Source organism: Podarcis tiliguerta (assembly GCF_965153285.1).
Source record: "Podarcis tiliguerta genome assembly, chromosome: 9".
NCBI classification, from domain to species: domain Eukaryota; kingdom Metazoa; phylum Chordata; class Lepidosauria; order Squamata; family Lacertidae; genus Podarcis; species Podarcis tiliguerta.
In genome coordinates, this window is record NC_139542.1 from 34538090 (window position 1) to 34563967 (window position 25878).

At 42.6% G+C, this 25878-nt stretch overlaps 1 protein-coding gene across 4 annotated transcripts in view; it reads right to left on the reverse strand.

Annotated features, from left to right (window-relative positions):
- Positions 1-25878, reverse strand: part of MAML3 (mastermind like transcriptional coactivator 3) — a 271009-nt gene that overhangs the window by 115800 nt on the left and 129331 nt on the right. The window contains exon 1 of one of the 4 annotated variants that reach the window (XM_083457106.1): positions 24556-24582. The exons of the other annotated variants lie outside the window; for them this stretch is intronic. Coding sequence (XP_083313232.1) covers positions 24556-24567 — 12 coding nt within the window. The 5' untranslated portion in view covers positions 24568-24582. Of the gene's footprint in view, positions 1-24555; positions 24583-25878 lie in introns of those variants that run through there. 4 annotated transcript variants of the gene reach the window in all.

Consider the following 25878-nt stretch of genomic DNA (forward strand, 5'->3'; position numbering starts at 1 on the left):
TGCTGAGTGATATAGCCATTGTTCACCATGGGGTACACAATTCATATTTTTCCTGTTTCTGGCCAAAGAGCCATTTTCAATGTTCATACTGTTCCAAAAGGAGGGGAAAATCTGTATCACTAGAGATGTTAATGGGGCAAAAGAAATGTAGCGTATGCAATGGAAAACAAAAACAGCTCTTTCATACATCTTGCTTCAGTCATCAGTACTGGAGATGTTTGTTTCATGGTGCTCACAGAGTCCTCCCTGTTCTACAGACCTACTTCAATACTTAAGCTACAGGTGGAGCCTGCAAGGTTTCAGCATTATAGCATTCTCAGCATTTGCACCTGCGTAGCATGCTGGATAGATGTTCTGCCGGTGATAAGGAGCCATGTGGGAGAAAGAAGGGAGCAAACAGGGCAAAAAGGGTATAGCAGTTGGGGGTAGGGGGCATAGAAAGTGTGTTTCTACACCCTCCTTGAGTGATTTTGCTTGACTGGAATTGTGTCCCTGAACTGCAGTAGCCTTTCCTACTTTCATTGATGGAGAAAGGTGTGTATAGAAACCTCTGAATTGTGCATGGCTTGAATGCAGCCTGTTACATAAAGCTAAGAGTTGCATTTGTTTCTCCCCCCAATTTTTACATTTGGCCACGCCCATCACTGGTAAGCGGCTCAGGAACCTTTTCCATGAGAGAATATTGGCCCCTTCAGCTGCAAAGGTTCCACATCCTGGACTCTATAATCAGTGATGCTAACATAAATTCTCAGTTTTGATAACTGACATGTGTATGGACTGCTACTGCCTTCCAGTGGATTCTTATATTTATAATCTAGCGGTTGTATTGAACATTGCAGCTTTGCTGGTACAACAGACTTCCATGCATGCAATGGACCTCCCCTGTCCCTTTCAGCCTCCAAAGGTTTTTTTTCATTCAAAGTTTTTGATATTTCTACTATAAAATAATTCCCCTCCCCATTTCCCAGTTACAGAGTTACAGAAGGAAGGGGGGAAGGGGATTTTTAAAAATAATTTAAAAAACCAAACACAGTGTAGATGGGTGGGCGGCACAAAAGAAAGGGATCTGCTTTCTGCACAAAGTTCTAAGAAATTCTGCCAGATGTTGTGAAATGCACCATCCTTTCCTCTTTTTATGTAAAGCATTTGTCATGAGCTAGGCTTGCCATGCATCAGGAAAATTGCTGAAACGTCCTGGTTTTGGGGTGTAAAAATGGCGTCAGAGGGATTTTTGCCGCAGGTGGCTAACATAATATTTAAATAATAAAAATTAATAATATACCATGAATTTGGCTCAGCTTTCCTTTACCCACCTTGTTTTCTATAGCAACATATACCAGCCTTTATATACTTGGTGGCAAAGCAAAGGCAGGCCTCATCTCAATCACCCTCTTGGAAGTGGCACCCAATAAATGTCCTGTATTTGCAGAACCCAATCGGTTCTGCAAATCCCGCTTCTCAGCTTGCAGCCATTTTGAAATAAGGACCTACATTTTGCCGTCCTTCTCTTGCCTGGGGTAGATAAGGAAGTTTATTGCCACTGTTGCCTTAATTGTGAGATACCACTATCTCAACTCACTGGTTTTCCTGCACTGTTTAGTGTCATTCTACTGAGAGTTACATTCACAAGACAAGGCTCAGGCACCACTTCAATCCCACTTAAGCCCTTTTACTACCACTAAAGTGATGGCACTGGGATGAAAAACAACTCTTCTAATGTGGGAGGAAGATGCTTCAAAAAGCCTGTCACTTCAGTCTGTCTTCTTAACTCTCTTTAAACACATTGGACAACGTTTTAAGACAAAGCTGGAGAAATGACTTGTAGTTGCAGTCTCTTCCAAATAAGTTTCATGCCTCAGATACTGCTGGCTACTTGTTCTACAAAGCATGTTCATACACTCCAGTAATAAAATTCTTCTGTTTCTCTGTGAGGAAAAGTGGATTCTATCTGATCTGCTTCCCTTTTCTCCTGCTCTTTTGATGTGCTGAGCTTGGCTACTGCCCTTCCCTTTCCTGTTTCTTTAGTTTTGTGCCTGTTGCTTTTCCTTACAAGGGTGTATTATAATCCTTTAGCAACGAGATATGTTAAAGGCGATAGTCAGTTTGGTGCTTTTCTACACATTACCAAGAATGAGGTGGTAGAGTGACATGGCAGAATGATGGACGGTACCACTTCAGACTGCAGGTAAAAAACTTTTTTTAAAAATGTGCTTAAACAAACACTTGCCTCTAGTAAAAAAATAAAAAATAAAATTAACCTACGCAGCTCCCTGCTGTACTGATCTGATAGCTCTTTTTCTTTCCTTTTACATGGGGGAACATTCAAAAATATGACTCTCCCACTTGCAGTCTGAAGCGGCACAGCTCCAAATTCTGTTGCTCCACTTTGCTACCTCAAACTACTCTTGGATCTGGCAATGTCAAATTGCCTTTTATATTTAGTTTTGCAATTTATGTAATAGGTTGCTATGCAAAATCAATAAACAAAATTAAGCAAACATTCCTTAGCCTGAGGTATTTGGCCCTGTATGCCTACACTGCTTCCATAGGCAAATAACTGTCATTCCCTCCTTCCCTGGTGTTTTTCTCAAATCAGCAACTTCTTCCTGTGGACAAAGTATGCATTCCTAACACCAGAAACCCTTTTTATTACATACATACTTTACATCAGTTAGGTTATGTACAAATAGTGGAGCATCGTCAAAGGTAATTCAGCAAGCAATTGAGACAGTTGCTTGCTGCCTCCTTACAGGTAAAGTAAGTATAGTCAGCCTCCTTACAGGTAAAGAGGTGCAGCCGACAACCCCAGTTCAAATCTAGCCTGGGACAGTTGCGTGAAATGAAATGCAGGTGGAATGAGGTTGACGGAGTTGCTGCTTTCTTCCCAAGGGAGTGACGCATCCTTCGGGCATGGGTTACATTTATTGTTTCTTCCCCTGTCAAATGGATGGTGCATAATGAAGTCTGATGCTATTGTGTGCTTCCCACACCCCTCTGTAGACCCTTGACTCAGTAACCTAGCAGGTTGCCTGCCACTTAAAACCTAAATATCCCCTGAGCACTTCAGCATTGAAAATGAATTGGGGGATATGATCACTTCTCATCTGAACAAGTGGGTGTGAAGTCAAGGATTAAACTGTGGTCAATTACATTACCACACTTTAAGGAAATAAGATGGCCAGGCTGCTGATCTCAAAGGTCTCCAATAAATTCCCCCAAAATCCCACTACAGCTTCACTGCATGTCCCTTTACCACATGCCCAGAGGCCATATGTGACCCATCAGGTCTTCCTAACTGGTCCTTCTTCAAGCTGGTCCTGCTCCATGCCCTCCTTGGGTGCTTTTGCCTGGCTGGAATGTGCCCTAGCACTCTGATAATGCTGCTTGCTTTCCTCAGCAGAGGTAGGGGTGTGTGTGTGGCTTTGGCATGGCTGGATTATAACCTACTGTATAAAGGTAAGAATCCATCTCTTTTTTACAAGTGCCTTTGGCCGCTAGCCTGCAGCCCCTGCCCCCTAAAGCAAGGGTCAGCAAGGTTTACCTCGCCTGGGCTGGTTCACTCTAGTGGAGATCCCTCCATGGGCCGGACAATTTCCGGCGCTGCAGAAACGAGTCCCTGTGCCATGCTGCGTCAATTTAGCACAGCACACAAGGACCCGCCGAGTGGGCAGCTCGGTTCGTGGCTCGTGGGCCAGTTAAACGACCCCCATGGGCCACTTGTGGCCCATGGACCTTAGGTTGCCAACCCCTGTCCCAAAGACTATCCATCACAGAATCTGGCCAATGGGCTGGAAAATGTTCCCCAACCTTTCTGAAAACAGCTACTACTCCAAATGCACTTCACGCTGCAGAATCTGTAGTTGTTGAGCTTTTTTCAGGGGGAGGACCTTCTCTTCTACGCCCACTTACCCCACTGCTGCAAGGAAATATCAGCTGCCGCCTTACGCAACCAACCTCTGCCCAATTGCCGGGCCACCCACTGCCTCTGTCATGCAGCCCCAAGCAGCATGCTAGGGAATGGCACCACAACACTAAAAAGGTGCCAGAACACACCAAAGAGGTGCCGGAACTCAGTTCCGGTGAGTTCTGACTAGAGAAAGCCCTACCACACTCCCACCAAACTGTTGAAAATAAATGTGTGTGAGGTGGGTGGGTGTATTTTCCCCTCCCTGAAATGAACCAGTGGCTCCATTTGTGTGTCACGGTAAACCACAGCTAATGGTTTACCATAAAAACACAGTTTGGCTTTCACTTTGCTCCTTAGTGCAAGCAGGAACAACACACAATCCCTAGCTTTGTGCTACATCTAAACCAGGGATCTGAAGCCAAGGTTGTTTCTTTGCCTCCCCACTGTGATTTCTTTGGAGTGAAACAAAGCACGTCCCTCAATCTGGACATAACACTAAGCCAATGTTGTGACTTGTTGCTCCCATTCACGCTAGGGGAGGAGTGAAACAGGTACAATCTCCAGGTTCACAGTAAACTATTCAAACTATGGTTTACCATGACATATAAACATAGACAAATTCTTGCTTGTGCATGTCATCCGATGCTGCACAAATCAAGTTACTTAAAACTGGTATAAAGGATGAGCATGGCGGTAAGACTTTAGCTTTGTTCACAGGCAACGGATAGAGTTGCAGGAATTGCAAAATCTCATGGGAATTGGGGTGCCTTAATTTAATGAACATCCATTAGTTTCTATGGATATATTACATGTGGAAATAACTGACATCCATTGTTCCCTGGAATAGCATTACAAAAATAAAATAAAATAGGGGCAAAGTATATTTACTCCCAAAGCAGTAGACTTTGGTGGACATGAGTGAGTATTGGGTTATTTATAAGCCATTTATAAGAGGAGGAACCTGGTTCTGGGCTAGGAGACCACTAAACTTTATGGAGCTATTTATTAATAGTTTAAAAAGTATATCTACATATTACAACACACATACACACCCACACGTGGTCTAGCTCATCTTGGAATTTTCAGCAGGACTATAGTGGCCACACCATGGAGTATGCACTACATAAACAAGGGAGCACTTAAGGCTGTCGACAGAGCTTTCATCTGCTGCAAAAAGCTGCTCCACTTCATCCCACTAGCAGCAAGTCATTTTTCAGAAGAAATTAGACCAAGGTGCTGTTGTTATAGCAACAGTCAGAGCCACTTACACAGCTCCCTCCCCACCCCCCCACCCCCGATCTCATTCTGACTTCAGTGGGCAGCTATTTCAATTATGTATAGGGAGTGACCAGGGCTGCTGCTGTTTAGCGCTTTTATTGCTCCTTCAAAACAAGCTCAGAGGCTGAATTCTCTTTCGGCTTCACATCTGACCATAAAAGTCAAACAGACTTCATAGCATTTTGTGCCATTTCCGCCCACTCTAAGCTCAGTGGTCAGCAAGACCATAGACAGGGAGGCTCCAATTGTTATCACAGAGACTTTAATCTACTGGGCATATAATGGGCATGCTTCCACCAACTTTGCTGTCTTTAAACCACTTCAGGTTCTTCCAGCTGAAAAAAAATCGCAAACAAGTGCTGACAGGGGACCAATAACACAACAGAACATCCATTACTTCACAGTACCAAGGAGCCCATGAATCTGCAGAACTGGAGCTCCCAGGAATCTTCTATAATGGGATTTTTGGTTTGACAACCTGGACAAGGACAGAAATAATCGAGTGCACCGAGATTATGGCATTGTATGTGGTGGTGTTAAAAGGTGCATAGGATTGATCACCGGTGTGCCTGTATCTTATATGTGAATAAATAAACACGTCCATAAATGCTTCCACTAAGACACAGGTTTGAAGAAAGAACAAAGGGTGCTACATTCTTCATCATCCCTTGATTCAAATCTCTATTAAAATTGATGTTTCTTATTCTCTGTGTCATTTCAGTTGAGCTACGCTGTCATTTGTGCTCAAATGAACTTACATTCCTGCAGCGATGATTGAGTATTAGGATCACAGAATTGTGAGTCTGGAATGTGTATTGAGGTCAAATACTTCAACCTCTTCACAGGGGAAATATCCTCCATCTAACACACTCCAAAGAGATTAGCAGGCAGCGTCCAGATTATACTTCTCCACAATCAGAAATAAGGAGCAAGGAAGGTGTCTGGACTTTGGGTTGTCTTAACTAACTCCACATTTCACGTAGTCAATGAAACGCGATTTGTCCTTAACAAAGGATGAGAAATGCACTGCCGAATGTCAGATTACTGGGCCAGCTTTTGACTTTTCTCAGTCATAATCACATGAATGTGTGATAAAGGGGAAGGGGATGAACTACCCAATTCATATGCTAAACATTTCTTATGTCATATTTTAAAAATGCTTCAGCAAAGCAGAAATTGGCTGCATAAACCTACCTCTAAAATAACCACAATGTTCCTTAGACTCCATGCCTACAATTGGAAGCAAAAAGCAAGTGACCACAAGGGTAGTAAATTATTTCAGATATTCATGTGCCACCTTTTAGGACAAAGCCCTCTCTAGAGTTTACCTAAATAAGATTTACAACCACAATAAGTCACAATGAACGAAGTGTGACAAACACATCAATGAAATCCCTTTAAAGTCAGAATAAAATCATTCAGAAATGGCTTCACAAAGTCTTCAAGGTTTGCATGAAGATTTCCCAAGAGGGAGATGGGTAGAGTTTTCACAAAAGAGGGTTCCAAAGATATGGGGTCACCCATGAAAAGTCCTTCTCCATGGTATCTCCCCATCTTATTTCTGTTTGTAGTGGGCCAGAGAGTAAGCCCCCTGAAGTCAATAGAAGGTCTTGGGTGGGTTCATTTTGGTGAACGCAGTCCTTCAAATAATTTGGTCCCAGACCATTTAGGGTTTTAAAAGTAAACACCAGCACTTTGAACTGAGCCTGGAAATGAACTGATAACCAAAGAGGCTGATGAAATTTGTGCTATATTTGACGACCCTCTGGCCCTATTAGTAGATGCATTTTTACCAGCTGTAGCTTTCAAAGGATCTTTAAAATGTAGCCCCATGTATATTGTAGCATAAAGTCAAAAGTACCAAACATACTTAGCATTACATTAGCATCCATACAAGTGGGAGCTCCACATAATGTTGCACTATGGATGCTCCCTGCCCTCTTCCAGAACGCTCCATTTTACCCCTCTGTTCCTCAAGTGCTTTTATATGGCTGGAACTTCCTTGAACTGCAATAATGCCTCTTGCTTGCCTGGATGAAGGCATGTAGTGCTTGGGGTGCAGAAACCTATCACTTTTGCATGGTTGAAATGTTGCAGCTGAGACTTATTATGATATGGGTGTGAATTCTGTGGACAATATTTGACTATATATACGTCAGCATCCCATAACAGTCCTGGTGTTTTCCATCAGTAGTATTTTCATTTCTTCATTTTTGGTCTACTTAACATGCGGGAAAGCAGCAAACATTAATGTAAACACACAAAATAATAGGTTCTGAAGCAGAGACCAAGAATACAGAGTCCCTTGGGAATGTTTGCAGCAATTACAGGCACAGGTCTAATTAATTTTTTCAATACTAAATTATCTGCAAACTCAACTGGACCCCAGTGTAATGATTATGTCAGGGAAGAAATTTTGTCATTGGTCTCAGAGAGCTCTGCCCACTTCCTGTCTTTGACTTCAGACTGAAATGCTGCCTTGCTCTTTATTTACACTCAGTTTCCATAGTCACGTCACTTAAAGAAGCAATTTCCCTGCTCATCCTATTAAAATATACTTCTGTTCACAGAGGTGTCTTTATTATGGATGCCCAAAGTTTATATCTAGAATATTTAGATAGTGATTATTTCACAAAAATAGAGGGGACTTGGCGGTTTATGATCCTCTCTACAATTCCTTGGCAGTAAATTCCATTTACAATAACAATACTTACTTTTAACTAAATGGGTTTCAAGATTACAAGGTAAACTTTGCATACTTTGAACAGCTGCTGGATTTATATATATGCCGCATAATTAAGTGGCTCTTTATTATGTGAGAGCTCAAGTTGTACATGGACTTCACTTTGCCCCAGTGAAGAGTTGCCCCTGTAGTTCATATGAACGTATGAGACTCCCAAGAGACCCCTAGAAGCAGGGTACAGAGTCTCCTATCACTGCCCAGGGCAGCCCACCCATGCTATGCCATTGCCTAGAAGATATTTAGGGGTTGCAGGGGAAGGTTAGGGGGAGAACATTCCATTGTGCAGGCAGAAATCCTTGCGCTGACAAAACGTTCACATAGCGCTACATTGGATTCTCCCTGAGTATCTCCCTGAGTATCATATTTTTCACACCTAAAAAATGTTACGCAGCAACCTTGAGGGAACACATGCAGATCGTACACCAAAAAGCAGCAAAAAGGGGCAGGAGGGTCTGCTTATTGACTGGGAAATTAACCATAGAGGCCCTTAGAAAGAGGCTAACAGCTAACATGCTGGCCACTGTGGAAGTGAACAGCAGCAGTTGGTAGGGTGAGGTCAGTGTGGTGCATAACACAGGCAGTGCCAATCCAGTGCTCTTGCTGGTGCAATTGCACCATGCAGACCTTACTACCTCCTCACTGCTCCCCCTCTCCATCCTGGCTTGCAGGAGTGACACAAGTGACCAGAGGTCAGGTGAATGCCACTGCCTACCTGACCATTTGCTACAGGAAGGGAAATAATTTCTAATTCTTTTGAACAATAAAAAAGAACCAGTGTTAACAAAAGAAAGTCTGAATCAACAGCAATGGAAAATGTTTTGTTGTTTAAACAAACCCCCAAAACTGGATTGGCTGAAGGGAACCTAAAACCCTCCATGTTGTTGGATTACAACTACCATCAACTCTGAATGTTGGCCATGCTCTTTGGAGCTGATGGGAGTTGGAATCCAACAACATCTGAAGATTAACCACTGCTGCCCTGAACTCTCGTGCATTTGAAGCTTCAAGGTATCTCCTTATAATTAATGAATCTAAGAATATCCCTGCTTACCTACAGCATGCATGTCTCCAAATTATACCAGTGACTAATACACATCTAGCTTGTCTGCACGTCATATAGAAACTACTGCATCTGATATTTACTTTGAGAAGAAAGTATTTTAAAACTGAAGCAAATGGATAAAAACGGACATAAAAGAGCCTTTAGGTTTATTACTAGTTGCTATCATAAATGACACCCTCTTTTTATTTCTTTTATTGGTTACAGGTGATCCCAGTGCAGGGTGCAAAATTTAAAGCAAAACAATTGAATAAAGCACAGTTAAGAATACACATCAACCCATTTGAACCACCTGGAGAATTTGCACAATAATATCCCTCGTTTATAGAAGCTAGTTCTATATCCAGTACTCTGTACATATTCAAGAGGCTAATGAAGTTTTACATCCCATCCCATAACAGCTTTGTGCTTTTTGACAATCTTAAGTGTGTTTTCTATTTTTTTGTTTTTATTTTGCTTAAAAAGAGCAAAACAATAACGACACCACAATGGTGTTTTCTATAGCTAGATCTTCACTGGGTAAACAAGATCCAAGGCAAAGTCACTGTGAGAGTTCAGCAGCTTACCACTAAAAGCTCCTAAAAGTACAGAGCTTTGTATGTTGTTTTCAGGTGTGTTGCGGAAATGTACCACAGCACATCCACAAAGTGGGCTCCTGTTAATCCTTACTCTCATTAATGGACTTTCATTGGTATCTTTCCATCCTGTTGTGGTAAAAAAAAAAAAAAATGCATACTGCTCGGAATAGGTTTTGTCTGTCCAGAGACAAAAGATTTTAGGATTATATTTATGTTGGCAATTAGGTCTTTTTCACTCAAAAACTCTTGCTGCATGCAACAGCCACGTTACTCCCCTCTCCCACATCACATCTTGACCACTATCTAAATTAGCTTCTTCAGCGGTTTGGAAGCACCTCAAAACACCTGTGTAAACTGAAAATCTACCTACAGAAGTACACCCACATTCCCAAGGTAGAAGCCCTACATTAGCTTTCCGTATTCTCTCATGTCATAAAGGAGAGCAGCAGTGAGTCTCATCCCTTTCCCAGGTCACAGTTCCCATTGCCCTTCATGATTTGGAGCACAAATTGTAGTCCAACTGGAAGGTGCCAAGTTGGTGATGGTTGCTGTAACTCATGGAGGGCAATGGGGACTGCAACACAGAGGCAGAGCTGGTGAGGCCTTTGGAATGCCTAAACCAGGCATAGGCAAACGCTGGCCCTCCAGATGTTTGGGACTACAATTCCCATCATCCCTAGCTAACAGGACCAGTGGTCAGGGATGATGGGAATTGTAGTCCCAAACATCTGGAGGGCCAGAGTTTGCCTATGCCTGGCCTAAACAGAGCTAGAATTCTATACAACTGCCACGAGCACCTATTGGCTCGGACCTGTAACATCACTTTTTTGGCCCAAACACATACTGCTTTGGAAAAGCTTTGAAATCATTTTTTGAAGATATGTACTTTAGTATGTGTGGTACACAGAAGTACACCGCTTGTTCGCAAGTTAGTTTCTCTCTTTCCTCTTTACCTTTGAGGGAGGGAAACACGCTTCGTCATCACAAACCAGAGTTATCTTTGTCTACTGCTGTAAGGGACAGTGATTAATAGAAGATCAGTCTGTTCAAAGTAGCAAAGACATGTGCGCTTTTCAACAGCTTCCTTTCTTACAGAGATGGCCAGTCATATGGAGACAAACACTGCAATTCCCTGTGCACAGGTGGCAATTCCATGCATTTAAGAGCCCCCTTCCATGAGTGGTCTTCAGATCATGGCTTGAGTAATGTTTTGATTGAATAACTGCAAAGGAGCTGCATCTCTGCAGAACTAAGTAATGCCTGAGCAGGGTTTAAGACTGTAATTATGACCACAGCATCTGCCATTCCGGAAATCTTTCTTATTTTCTTTCAGGGCTAAAGAAGAAAAGAATGAATGGTGTAATACCCAAGCTTTGGTCGGTGGTTTTAGGGGCAAAGTATGTTTTTATCATTGATTTTCCATTGCTATTGTGAACGCCTTCATGTTTCTGCCTTCTGTGCAGTGTGCAGCTTAGTTTACTTGCTTGAATAATCTGTAACAATTTGCTCTACAGAGAGGTCTTACCAGTGAGCACCTGCTCTCTGCTTCTGGAAACTCTCTATAGCATAAGTGGATCTGTGGATAATTCTGCCGGCGACTGAGGACTGGACTTGACGGTCTGCTAATTTCATGTATTCTATAGGAGGTGGGGGAAATACTTTGTCCTTAGAACCATTTTTAAAACCAGGGGTTAGCTCCCCTCATGGAAAAGGCACTTTACATACACCCAAAAGAAGCTCTGCCATTAGTGCCAGATTTTGTTGGAAAAAAGATACCAATTCTAGTCTCTTTCATTCAAGACAGCCACAGGTGTCACTTGGTTGCCAAATGCCCAGTGGAGTAGCGTGGGTTGTCAGCACCCGGGGCAAGGCAAGTAATTTGCGCCCCCTAACCCGTGGATTTGCGCCCCCTAACCCTAACCCCCAGATGTTGCGCCCAGTGCGGCTGGCCCCCCTGCACCCCCCACGCTACGCCACTGCAAATGCCTGCCTGAGGCTCTTCTGACTTTTGCTTCGTTAAGACGAAAAAATGGTCAAAGGCCTGGAAACGATGCCTTATGAGGAACGGCTAAGGGAGCTGGGCATGTTTAGCCTGGAGAAGAGGAGGTTAAGGGGGGGATATGATAGCCATGTTCAAATATATAAAAGGATGTCACATAGAGGAGGGAGAAAGGTTGTTTTCTGCTGCTCCAGAGAAGCGGACACGGAGCAATGGATCCAAACTACAAGAAAGAAGATTCCACCTAAACATTAGGAAGAACTTCCTGACAGTAAGAGCTGTTCGACAGTGGAATTTGCTGCCAAGGAGTGTGGTGGAGTCTCCTTCTTTGGAGGTCTTTAAGCAGAGGCTTGACAACCATATGTCAGGAGTGCTCTGATGGTGTTTCCTGCTTGGCAGGGGGTTGGACTCGATGGCCCTTGTGGTCTCTTCCAACTCTATGATTCTATGATTCTATGATTCTAAGACATGGGCAGCAGGCTTCATAGAGCTTTTGCAGCACATATATTAGGTTTGGTTCCCTCCTCCCCAACTTCTTGTATTGTTTTTAAGTTTTAAGGTTATCATATCATTACTGAGGGCTCATCCACATTTACATTTCTCCCACTGCTTCCCCCAGGGGAAACCTGCTCCTTACCTTGAAATTGGAGGAAATGTCAATTGGGTTTTTCACAGATTGACATTTGTTTCAATACAGCTGTAAAGAGTGGATTTTCCTGAGGAAGTGAAACAGAAAACCACTCGAACCTGTTTCTAGAAAGCACAGGACAAGTGGAAAACCAGTCGGATCCATGCTTTTTCTATTCACAAGACAAGTGAAGTGGGGACAAGCCTTGAATTTGCTGCTGTTGCTCTGAGGATGATTTCAATGTTTTGTAAATATGCTTTTAAAAAAATTATGTAAGCCATTTTGTGGAAAGTCTTACACCCTTGCACTTTAGCAGAATCCAGAGACGGCTTTCAAAAATTCCACAGTATTTGATTTATGAGATTCCTCCAATGGAGGCCTGAAAACACTCCAAAGTGCTAATTTGTTTCAGCAGTAGCTTGCATTCATGGAAAGGGAATCAAGCCCATAAGACTACTACTGAAATTAGGACAATGAGAGCAGCATCTGCAGTTGCTAACATCGAAACTATTGTGACTGTTGAATGCAAACAACTTATTTTGTGCTACAAAGGCCACTGGCTGCTTGGTCTTCCAAGTGCCGTTTTAGAGCAAGCCCCAGTGAAGCAAATAAGCTGACAAAGCATGTCGAGGATCACAGCCGACAGGCTTTGAAAGAGATGGGGATGCCAAGAGGAAGGGCTTATGTTTGACATTTTTTCCTGAGGGTATAACAGAAGCTGTGTGCTCCGAGGAGGATAGCTTCAAGAACATGGACCAGAAGGTCAAACTACACCACAGGGGGGGAAAGGCATAAACACAGGAGTGGAAGAGACAAGCATATGGAACATCTCATCTGGTATACTGCCACACCACATAACAATAGATCTGGGTCTAAGTATTCCATATGTACTGGAGGGAAAGGACAGCATGACTGCACCATCATCAAATATATACCGTAATAGCTTAAATCTCAAGATCATAGAATCGGTTCCTTTAAGGTGGAAGGTTATGAGCCACAGTTCTAAATTTCTTACAGTGCCTCCCTTTATCCCTCATTTTATCATCACAACAACACTGTGAAGTTGGTTAGACTCAGACATAACAAGTTGGCCAAGGTCGTAACTTTTTATTATGGGAGAGGTCTCCCTGCAACTCTGGAAAAGTGGCCTGTCTTGCCTTTAGAGCAGCAATTTTAAGGAGGAAAGTTTGTGGGGATGAGAAGTTACATTATTTGGGAGAGCAAAATCTTATCTGACTGCCTGGTTTAGATAATTACTTGAACTGTGTAACATTTTATGCATTTTAGTTTGTTTTGTAATAGCTTTAGCTGCACAAATAAATAATATTTGTATTTGTGTGGCACAGCAGGTCACTACACCTCATTCTTTTCACACATGCATGCTTCTATTCCCCCATGAAAACAGCAGGGCTGGTATACCACCCCAAATTTCAGCATTTTATGCCCACAGTTAAGGTTAAGGGGTCCGCAAAGGCATTTTTTTTTTCTGGAATCAAAAATCGCAGAAAGGAGCACTAAGCATGCACTATATTCCATCAGTTTTCTAAAGTGGTTTCTACATTGTATAGAAGCTCAAACATAATGTGGAAATTAACAGTTAGGGAAACATGTGAATGTAGCCCCAGATAGCACTATTGCACACCACCACAGAACATTGCATTTACTGGTTTGCAGAAGGAGCGAAGCAGAATGTCGTCCCTTTCTTATTCAGTATTGTACTGGCTTTGCAGTATATTCAGAGAATCCAAATTATACAATTGATGTGGCACCACAAGTTGACAAACTTCTAACGCAGGAACCTGGAGCCCTGAATACGGAGCCAAGTTAGCATTGCTAATGTAAATTTTAATTTTTCTCATTCAAACATTTGACCTCTTTCCACTAGCATCAAGGATGCACACCTCTTATCAACTATTGCGAAGTCTAATATCCTTACTTTTCTTTAGAACAAAAGCTAAAAACACATTTTGCTGACAAAGGGAAATGCAAAAGAAATGTTAATAAAAACACTACCCTAGCAGAATTTCCATAACCTAGAAAAATGAGTTTGCCCACTGGAGGGCTCTAATATTGTTTCAACTACCATAGAAACACATCAAAATGTTGAAACGGAAATTATTTCAATGTATGGGAGTAGAGCATTCAAATATGTACAATATACCAAACTCCATGGATATGCATACATTTAATGGAGGTCAGAAGTAATCTAACTGTGTTTTGCACTTCTAATACAAAAGAATGGTTTCTCTCTTTCTTCCAGTTCTTATGAATAACTTAATTAAGCATCCACCTGTTAACTTTTCTTTTGCACATTATCATAGAATGTTCACACCAGTGTAACAGAAACTAAAATAAATTATTTGTAATATTTATGCAGCAGTACACAATTTTAACTTTGGGCTTAGGTCTGCTGTTTCATTTTTCAGAGGTGCCAGGTGTTCATGAACCTGGTGGCCCATCTCGGTTTATATGGCTGACAGAGTTGCTCAAGACTGGCTTGTGAACCACATGGCTAGACTTCCCCCTGCAATGAGCACATGCAGGAAAATATCTGCCTTTCCCCAGGACACTTTCCTAAACCCCTAAAGCACCCTTTCTCAACCTGTGGGTCCCCAGATGTTGTTGAACTACAATTCCCATCACCCCTAGCTAGCAAGGCCAGAGTTCAGGGATGATGGGAGTTGTAGTCCAACAACATCTGGGGACCCACAGGTTGAGAACCACTGCAAGAATACAATACACTCACAAATAAAACCAGCACTACCTTTAGATCACAAAATGGGCTCCTCAATCAAACTTGCATGTGAATAATCATAATCACAGCATTCCATTCCAGGTACATGAAACCAGTTGAAAGGCCTAAATTCAGGAATATAGGAAGCTGCCTTATACCAAGTGCGGTCCATTTATCCATTCAGCTCAATATTGTCTACTTCAGTGTTTCCCAAACTTGGACTGTTTTTGGACTACAGTTCCCATCATCACTGACCACTGGTCTTGCTAGCTAGGGATGATAGGAGCTATAAACCAAAAACAGCTGGAGACCCAAGTTTGGGAAACACTGGTCTACACTGGCCGTGGCTCTCCAGGGTTTCAGACAGGGATCTGTGTGGAGATGCTGCCAGGGAACTTTTGCATGCAAAGCAAATGCTCAACCACAGAGCTAAGGCCCTTTCCCCTGTTCATGCAACTTCTTCCTTAACAGCCACCTTAAGAAGCAAGGGTGGACTAAGCGAGTAAACACTCCAACCCTCACCCCTTGACATGGTCTGTCCACAAGTTTTGTTGTTGTTCCAGCATTTTCTGAGGGAGACAGAGGTACAGCTCCCAGAGGCTTCCAGGGTGGCCCCCGGCTTATTCCAAACAGCATATAGCATCAGGATACAATTATTCAAATAATTCCTGTGCCTTAAGGCTTGACAGGAAACGCTTTCCTCTCCCAGTACCATGCAATTGCTGTCCCCAAATCTTGCCACTGGTGTCTCAATAACAGCATGAAATGTAACCTAGGGCAAAGTAATACCTTCTCTGGCAGAAAAGGCCTGTTTCATCCTCCATTTGCTAGGACAGGGAGTGGACTCGGGTGAAACGAGTGGGATACAAGTTCACAAATTTGTGAAAGAAGGATCTTAACATGTCAGGACTTTGCTGCAGGAAAGTGCCCTTGCCTGTTCGTTTTTCAGAGTGTCACATGAGCGTTCATGCAGTTCAGTGGATAAGTGTCGATTCCTTTACAATACAGAGTGTGCTGATTATTTTCAATAGAACCATTTAAAAGTATTTTAAACAGTTCCAGAAACTGCACCAGGCATGATGCAGCAGAGTGAAATTCACACTTCTCTGAACTTTGCAATACAGTTCCTCAGTGGATCCTAAAGGGTATTCTGCAGCTTCGGATGGTGCCTCCCATTGGCTCAACGGGCAGGGTCTAAACCAGGGGTCAGCAAACTTTTTCAGCAGGGGGCCGGTCCACTGTCCCTCAGACCTTGGGGGGGGGGCGGACTATATTTTTTTGGGGGGAGATGACCGAATTCCTATGCCCCACAAATAACCCAAAGATGCATTTTAAATAAAAGAACACACTCTACTCATGTAAAAACATGCTGATTCCTGGACCATCTGTGGTCCGGATTTAGAAGGCGACTGGGCCAGATCTGGCCCCCAGGCCTTAGTTTGCCTACCCCTGGTCTAAACCTTCTGACCACCTCCCCCAGGGCAAAGGTCCATCCTGTCTGTCCAGATCAACCTTGCCTCTTGTTACCTTTCAAGCCTCACCTTTCCCCACTTTTCTTCCAAAAGGCAGTCAAGGAGGGACAATCTGGAAGGAACAGGATGGCTCTTGCTCCTGGGTGAGATGGTCTGAATGTTTAGAACTTGCCTGTTGAGCAAGTGGGAGGTGCCATCCCCAGCTGCAATATGGCCTCCAGCAAGCGCTAAGAATAGGAATTCATGGTAAGTGTTTCCACTTATTCTATAACCAAAAAATGCATATTTTAGTGAAAAAGGCATTTTATTAGGGAAAATTGCTTGCAAAAACATGAACATTAGTCAAAACTGCATACAAAAATAGAGAACTAAAACGCTAATGAATTTTCATGAGGATTTAAAAAAATAAGAATTTGCAAGTTGCTGCAGAAATCATAAAAGCATAGAATTGTAAGTTGGATAAATAAGGAAGTGGGAGAACCATCCATAATTTCAACAGTTCTGAAGTTATCATTGGCCATATATACCCTTTACTAAATGCAATGCAGCTTACTTTAAGAATATACAAAATGTGAAATCTCCCTTACATTCAGTATCTGGCATTCTCATACATTAAAATAAATTTCACTTGTGTATATGGCCTTAAACTGCCTTCCTATTTTTTTCAGGACTGGGGGAAGGGGAGAGGAAGAGAAATTTCACAACAAACCAAATTTTATAACCTTCCTGAAAGATTAAAGGAAATTTATTAGAAAGTTGGACGTGCTAGTTGGTGCTGCTTTGAGAAACACAACATGACATTCTTCAGGGTTTTCCTTTTAATTTAAAGTTCTATATCAGGCTGATATAGGAAACATTATGGCCTTTTGGCTTCTTGCCTGAGCAAATAATTATTTCTGCTGCTTAGGAAAAACACCTCCTCTCGCTCCACTTGGTAGCAAAGGGAGATATCAAGGATCTCACTTAAAAACATCCAGGCTGCTCTTTTGGAGCCCTTCATCCAGTACATGCTAACGCCGTTCTGCTGGGAGATTGCTATTCTAACATAATGAGATATTAATGAGCTTTGCACATGTTCCAACCCGCAACAGCCTCCCCCCCCCTCTTTCCCACAAAACTAGAGATTCTTGTCCTGTTTTTTCTGACACTGCAGTTGTGCTTCTCTCCCCTTTCTCTCCCCATCCCCGTTCTCCGCCCTCCCTGCCTCCCAGCACTGCTGCACAGTTTGCCTTAAGCTGCCAGCACTAAACAGCACCAAATGGGCTGGCACCGTCTTGTTTCCTGGCCTAATGGATGCTTGTTTAAACACTGGGGCTGTTTGCATTGCTGCAGCTCACTGCATGTTAAACACAGTCCTCTGAAACCCTACGCCAATCCAATAAAGGTATCAGCAGTACAGCGTGGGGAGGCAATTACTATAAGGTCCCAAGCGAGCCTTCTAAGCTCTAGGAAGGAAAATTTGATCGAACAACTAAAAGGAAAATCTGATTCGGCTCAGCATCACGTGGAAGACGCAAGGCTTAACTGCAGCCAGGTCTGTGGAGGGCAGAGAGAAATCAATGGAAGAGCTAGTGAGAGCAAATGCACATTGTTAAGAGGGGCTTTAAGCATTTGCCTGTTAGAAATGCCATCTGCTGCATATACCAAGAGATCGGCTCCCTTCTCTCTCTTCCCTTTGAAATCCTAAAAGATGCGGAGGCTTTTATTTTTTTAAATTTTATACCGTGCAGCTTCCCCTGCAGGCCTCTCATCAATCTTTAAAACAATTCTCTTCTGATAAAGGTCCCTTTTCCAGTGCAATATCATTGTAATATCAAAGGGGTGAGGTAAAGAGATGAAAACCAGAATGACAAAGGGCTCGTTATAGATATAGATATATATATATCTATATCTCCACCGGCCTATTTTTCAAAGACTTTCACCCTAATGATAGTCAATATTTGAAGGAATCAGCTCTCCACCTTTGCAGGGCCAGAAATCCAGAAAGGGGGAGAAAAAGCTGCATATCAATTCGTTTTAGCTGAGAAACAAAGACATTTCCAATGCGGGAGGGGGGACCCCACTTCCTCTGTTTGAAATAGATAATGGAAAAGTGCGGAAACTGTTGCTTCTTAGTTCCGACTTACTTTAACAGCTTCTAAACCAGGGCTTGCTCCAAAGGGCACCTTTGCTGATGAGATGGAAAGTTTCCCCAAGTGCCTGTCATGGATACATTCATTATGAAGGATTTAGGAGCATAAGACATGCCACACAGAACCAAACCAACAGTCCATCTAATTTGATTTCCTGCCTCCAGCAATAGATCCCTCCACCAATACTGGCAAGGAAAAGGCAAAATCCCCTCGCCTGCTTCAAATGCAGCCAGCTGGTTTTTACTGTCTTGGTTGATTTCTGCTTTCAAACTGCAGTAGTGATTAGTGGATGTGCCTCATCTGGCAATGGCAGTTCATTTTTGCCCTGGGAAATTGGCAGACCTTTGTGCTGACCAGCAACACCCTGGCTAGCGGGTTCAAACTTTGACTTAAACCAAGTGAAGTACCTCTCACAGCATCGTAAATCCAGTGTGATCCAGAGCAGAGGATGGTGCCAAGTTAACTATTGAACTCAAGCATGGGGCAGCTTTCTGGAATGCAGGAAGCAGCCCTTTCTGAAAATATTGCTAAGAAGTGCATATATTTTGAGGAGTCTGAATCCCTGGTAAAGTAACAGGAAAAAGCCTGCCTGAAAGTCATACCTAACTTCATATCTTAGGCTCACTCAACTTCTAAAGTTTAGCACTTAAAAAAGAGGATTAAAATAATATACAATGGAACATGATGTTCTTGGCTTGCTACTGCTGCAAAGTAGATGGAGAAGCGGCTGAGATGTATTGGAGAGAGAAAATCTATCTGTGTCCCACAAGCAAAGTATACAGCAGATGGGACAGAACAAACTTCTGCTTAAGTACTAACAAGAGGAGAAAGACAAGAAAACAAAATGAAATATCAATGTCAGATCAAAGCAAAGGCCTGGAACACAGAGGCCCAACTCTGCAAGGGGTTAGATTTTCCAACACAGATTTGCTTGTCCATCCATGCTGGTGAAAGTGTGCTGAATTTCCCCACACACATCATGCATTTTAATATAAAGGCTGGGGAAATAGGGGACTTGTTAAGCATTAACACATTAACCACTCAATGCATTGGTGATCTGTAGCAGTAATCCTTGGCAGGCAACTCTGATTAGGGAAGGTGCTCCCTTGAGCTACAGTCTCATGGCCAGAGTGATTTCTTAAGGAATAGCTCATCTTCCCTGCTTTCCCTTCATGATTCTCACTGTGTACATGGGAAATAAACATTTTCCTATTTTACAACATGTATACATCATGAAATATGCACATGAACAGGTGTAATTTCCAAGGAATAAAAGTATCATATGGATGTTTGAAGTCAAGTAAGGCGGATGATATTTTCCCAGCTATTTAATTTTGCTGATTTGGTACTTTTTGAGCAAAAAGTAATACAGTAAATTAGCTTTACTCCTTTGCCTGTGAAAAGGTATGGATAATGAAAGGAAATCATGAGATGTTCCTGATAGCTATTAGCTTTCTGATCTGCATTCACTGCATGTGTTCGTGTGTGTTTAACGTCTGTTTGCCAAGTTGGGTTATGCAAAAGTCATGCCAAAGGCATTTAAAAGAAGATGGGAAACATTGCTTGTCTTGCCACTTTTACAGGTGTGTATAACACACCAGCATGTGGGTGAGACAAGCACATACATTGTTAAAAGAGTCTGAGACATTTGGAAACACATAAATGGCCTGACTTCCACTGAAACTGCCCTTGGCAGACCCACCTCTGTTGATGCAGGTCTGTTCTAATCATGTATAAGATATGTGTGGCAGGGCAGAAGGAGAGTATCCAAGTTGAAAGTGCAAAGTGGGTGTGCTCATGGTGATTCTTGAATCTTCCTCCCTTTCACAGCTTAATGCCTTTGAAGTCTGTCGTGCAAGTTAAAAAAAATATTCAGACCCAGCCAGGTTACAAGAGAGACGAGCCCAGCTGGGAGAACATCACCTTGAGGACTACACTGAACAGAGAAATGCCCCTCTCACTTTTTAAAATTGCCCCCCGTCCAACCTCACACTTAATATGTGATTGGGCAGACTTCTGTTTGAAGAAATGTGTCTGCTGCCATCATACCTGGTTTGGCTCTAAATAGTTTCTCATTTGCTACTATGTTGAAGACCTGATTTGTGGTTGTATGTGTTTATGTCTACATGAAGCACTATGAAGGCTTTAACAGGGTTCCTGCGCCATTAATTAAAATTTCCTGTTGAAAGGGCTTGCCCATTTTACTGCTTCCATTGGAAGAAGCACATCTACATCTAACCATGTCACTTCTGTCAGAACCTGTCCAGAAAGAGTACAAACACTAGGAGGAAAACTTTGTCCTATCAATGCTCTAATCAGAAGTTAGGAAAAACGTAGACTCAAAAAGATGAGGAACAGAGTTAAAGAAGAGGAGGTGCTAGGAGAAAACACCCTCTTGTCTCCTGGGCTGCCTCTTTATGACACAGTGGGACAGCTAATCAGCAAACGCTCAAGGCCAAGGAAGAAAAAATGTGGACACTCCTTTAATTTAAGCAAGAGACTAGAGTATCATTAGCTAAGACACCAAACCAGAGCCCTAAAGACTCAGCATCTGGACTCCAGCAACTTCTATTCTTCATTTCAGGTTTCCTCCAATTTTGCAGATGCTTTGAATTCAGTGGGTTCTCTCTCTCTCTCTCCCTCCCTCCCTCCCTCCCACGCAATATGAGACATATGCACAAATACATGAGTCTCCTGCGAGACTGGGGCTGTGCCAAGTAAGGAAGGTCCCAGGAGCAGCAACGTGTGGGCTTTTTGCCAAGCTATTCTGATGGTTGAGACTGTCATGATCCCATCAGGACAGCCCATGCCTGCTAAATATTTGCCTAATCCAACATGGCCACTGATACTTTGGGTCTTATAATAATAAATATTATTATAACAGGCAGCTCTTGACACTCAGTGCTATTCAGCTTCCTGAGGTCAGCCTCAGATTTTGTTTGAAAACAAGGAGTTCAGGCATGTGTGTTGTCGGGTGCTCAGAGAAAGAGAGAGAGAGAAAGAGAGAAATGGATCACCCGAGTCCCTTTCCCCACAGAGGCTTACAATTCCTGTCCCTGCTGGAAATACTTTTGCAAGAAAACAAACAAACATTGGGTTCCCACAGCTCCTTCTCACAGAAAGACAGCACATCACTCACAGATCCTTCTGCTCCCTGTTCTTCCTCCAGAGATTCATATGTTCCTCAAGTAGTAGTGGACACTTCAGTAATATCTTTTCCCCCCCTTGTCATCCAAACACTGCTATAACATTACACAGCCAAATAGCAAATAAAGTAAAAATGGACTAGGCAGAGAGAGAATAACCCTTCAGACCAAACTTTATAAGAATCAGAGAAATCAGAGAACCGAATGATGTGTTGTAGTCTACTCCCAACCACTATACTCAACCGAAGAGTGGAAAGTTCATTTCATAAAAAAAGGAAATAGTTGTCAGTTGAAGTTCAACACGTCAAAAAAGGAACTAAGTCCACTTCACATTCGCCCCTTCACAGAACAAACCAGTTCAGTCCATGGTTCAATTCAAGTTCATTCAAATGTTCCCCAACAATTCCCCCCCTCCCAGCATTTGGAACATTATTATTATTCATATATTTGATTTATTAACCACCTTCAAAACCACCATCTCAAAGCAACTTCTATATAAGATCATTAAAAACACAAAAATGACAAATACATTTAAAACAAGACAAAAAAACCTAACCAATAGACATTCATGGTAAAGACTCATTTATCCAGCTGGGAAAGCCTGTCAGAACAAAAAGGTCTTCAGGTGTTTCCAGAATATTCAGGCCATAGCTGTCAACCTTCCCATTTTTTGTGGGAAATTCCCTTATTCCAGCGCCAGTTCCCGCTGCTTCCCACTGCTATCCTGGATTGTAGACTGTCCCCGGGACAGGTGAGGCTGCTGATACCTTATTTTCAACAGCTATTGACAGCTATGATTCAGACAGAAGGCACCTGTCTTATCTTGATAGGAGTAGCTGCACTAAAAGGGGGTGTCTTCACACACTACAAAATGTCACATGTCATGGCTGTATTCCATGTGCGCCTAAAAGGTGCAACACTCTCAGATGCTGGTGGTGGTTGCTCGTGAGTAACCAGCAGGACTCCAACCTGTCTTTTACAGGTTTTATTGTGCAAACTATTTACAGTGCAGATCCACAAAGTTCATGTCCGTCTTAGTCACTTGCAGAATCCGGGAGTGGCCCCTTCCGGCTTCTCCCCCAACATAGGAACTTTGGCACCCCAAGCCTCCTCCTCCCCTCCTTGCATTTCACCCATCTGCGCAAGCTGGGTGATGGAAGTGGCGTGCGTCCCTCCTGGCCGGCCTGGCGAGGTGAGGAGCTGGGGCTCTCAGCAGCACCCTCAAGCCCTTTCCTCGCTTGGCTGGCCCCTTCCCTCTCTTCTCCACTGGAGGTGTGGCTTTTCCCACCGCTGGAAGAGGAGCTGCTCCTCAGGAGTTTCAGAGGCTCTCTGTATCCCAACGGTCCCCCTGCCTCCTTGCCCTGTTCCGATGGCAGTCCCCTGACAAACACTTTCCCCCCTCTTTTTAAATGTAACATATATGCTACTATAAGGTCTCCACAACACATGTATAAACAGTGTACGTTTTGGAGGCAGGTATTGTGACGTGTGAAGCAGCTCTGATTTTCAAACTTCTGAGAATTTCTCTCCAGACACACTTTTCAGCATCAACCATCTGATGTATAAGAGAGCTACCATTATGCAACTTAACCAATGCTTAGAGAAGCATCTCTTGGCTTTGCTAAGTACTTAAGGCCCAAGGCTGTACATTAATGTGAACATCTGTTTGATTTTCATTATTAATCATGCGTTTTCACTTATGTCCATTCTCCTCAACAAGCCATTGCCCTTCCCTACACAGCACATCACTATTCACAGCCATATGAACCAAAGCAAGTCAAGCCCTTTTCTCCAAACAAAGCCCTATGAATACTCAGGAGTTTATTAGCAATGACTCCAAGCAAGGGGATGCTTTAACAAAGCAAATGCACAGAAGGAAGCAACCGTACAACGTTCACTGGAAGAAAAATGTTTTGCCCCTTATTAACGCCATCTTGCTTTATTTGCACCAATAGGAGGGAAACTTTTCCAGCCCAGGGGCCAGATTCCCCCAGGGGCAACCTCCCAAGGGCCACATACCACAGCAATGGACAGAGCCAGAGGCAAAAGTGGGTGAAATGATGGATAGGACTCTTATCTCTGTAGGTCATATTCCAAGTCACACACAACCAAAGGTTTCTAAATCCAGTCAAGCAAGCAGCAGCATCACATCCCAATGTCTTATTTTTGCCAGCAAACACAGAGAATTGGTGAAGGGAGAGCTCCAAGGGCCAGAGGGCTGCATTTTTCTCTGGGCCTGAGGTTCCAGACTCCTGACTTACCCCAAGGAAGGCCTTCTGTATTCCTGGGCAGGGTGGGGGACCACTCTATCTTTGTGAGATAGGCCAAAGGTTTATTTTACCACTCAAACCACATTCAGAGCATTTGAACTCAGGTCTAGCTGGGGTGACAAGACTGTGTGTAATACCAGGCGGGTGCAGGATATGTGCATGTTATTATGTTAAAAGGGCAGCATGTGGAACATGTGCCAGAGATACCTGGACTCAACCATGACCTACAGTAAACCGTAAGTACAGACACAGCCTTTAGATAGTGGGCCAAATGGCATGACTGATTCAGAATGATAAAGCTTGCACGTGAAGACATGCTTTTACTCAAGAACTAGTTTTCTAAGCTTGTCCAAAGCAAATGTGCTTTTGACAACATGTCAATGCTTTAGCATAAAGTAAAATCCAATTATTTAACACAGGTGAATAGCTTCATGTTAAGCTCACATACTCTTCATTGTACAGTAGAGGGTGGATCAAATGGTTTTGAGCCACATTTGTTAGCTACATCTTATCAAAGGTATATTAATTCCAAGATGCATGTACATGTATATATCTATATCTATATCTATATCTATATCTATATATCTATATCATCTATATCCTACTACCTTTAAAATCATTTTTCATGTCCGGGTGGCTTAGAATCTGCACTTCTTTTTTGTCACCTATTCCCAAGCTCCATGCAAGCAAAATACGTACAGCTGAAACATAAATTCTGTTTCAAAATATGGTCCGTACCCAGAAAACAGAAAACAAATATTTTAAATAGGAGCAGTCCAATAATACTCTACTAAAACAATGTTCACACCCCCCAGCAAGCTAAGATGGCCACTTTATTATTAGTATTATTGCATTACAGATTTTAGCCGTTCTTAATAGCCCATGTGTCAGGCCATGGCCTCCTCTGCATTTAAAACACATTATAAATTATTGTTTGCAGCTCAAATTTTATTCTGCAGGGACTGTGGCAAATGCCACTTATGCAGCTCTTCTGCCCATAAGGTAAACAGACTGGATAAGATCGCTGCACCATGCTAATGGGAGTAATCTTCCAATCCCATAGGGCCAGTTTAAATGGTTTACCTTAGACATGTGAATTTATGTTGTTCTATTATGAGAACTTTGGGGGGGAAGAGGGGAGTTTTCACCAGGTGACAGACTGCCTTACCACATAATATATCATTAAAAAGGAAAACATCTGGCTGCTTTTTTATGCCAATAACCAGGAAAATTAGTGAGAGAATAAGTTTAAAATCTATACTGTGGGAAGTATTATTGCTCCTATTTTGACATCCTACCTAATTTTCTATTGTCCTTGACTAACATAAGCTCACGCTGAATTTTGTCATTCATGTGTGTGTGTGTGTGTGTGGTTTAAAAAAAAATAAAATAGATATAATTTTGATTTAGTTGGATTGCTCTTTAAGGCATTGACTCTCCTATGGATATCACAATAATAAGCTGCAGCGAGCCCCCAGGCTTGCATGTCCACAGTTTCTCCTGCATAGCCAAGAGGGAAACTTCAGAAGCTTATACTTTTGCTTTTATTTCCAGGTGGTTAGCATCATGAAGCTGCTCATGAAACCTGCCTATGTAAGCTAACCATGTTTAGTGCAAACTGTGGGCAGCCCTGTTGAGTGCGCAAGCAGACCGGGGCTTCTTCATGGCTCTGTCTCAGTTCTGGAACTGCCTCCCTCTAAATGCAAGGAGGGTCTTGACCTGGATGGGCTTCTGACACATGGTGAACGCTTCCTTACTCTCCCAAGCTTGCGGAGGCCACATTTAGTTCAACTTAACTTTCTTCTACTTTCTAGCCCTCCTGTTAGACTGTTATGATTCCATTGCTCATTTAATTGTACTTTAATCAGTTTCCATAATTCACATTGGAATGTATGGTTTTGACACAAACCACTCTTTGATATAAACTATCT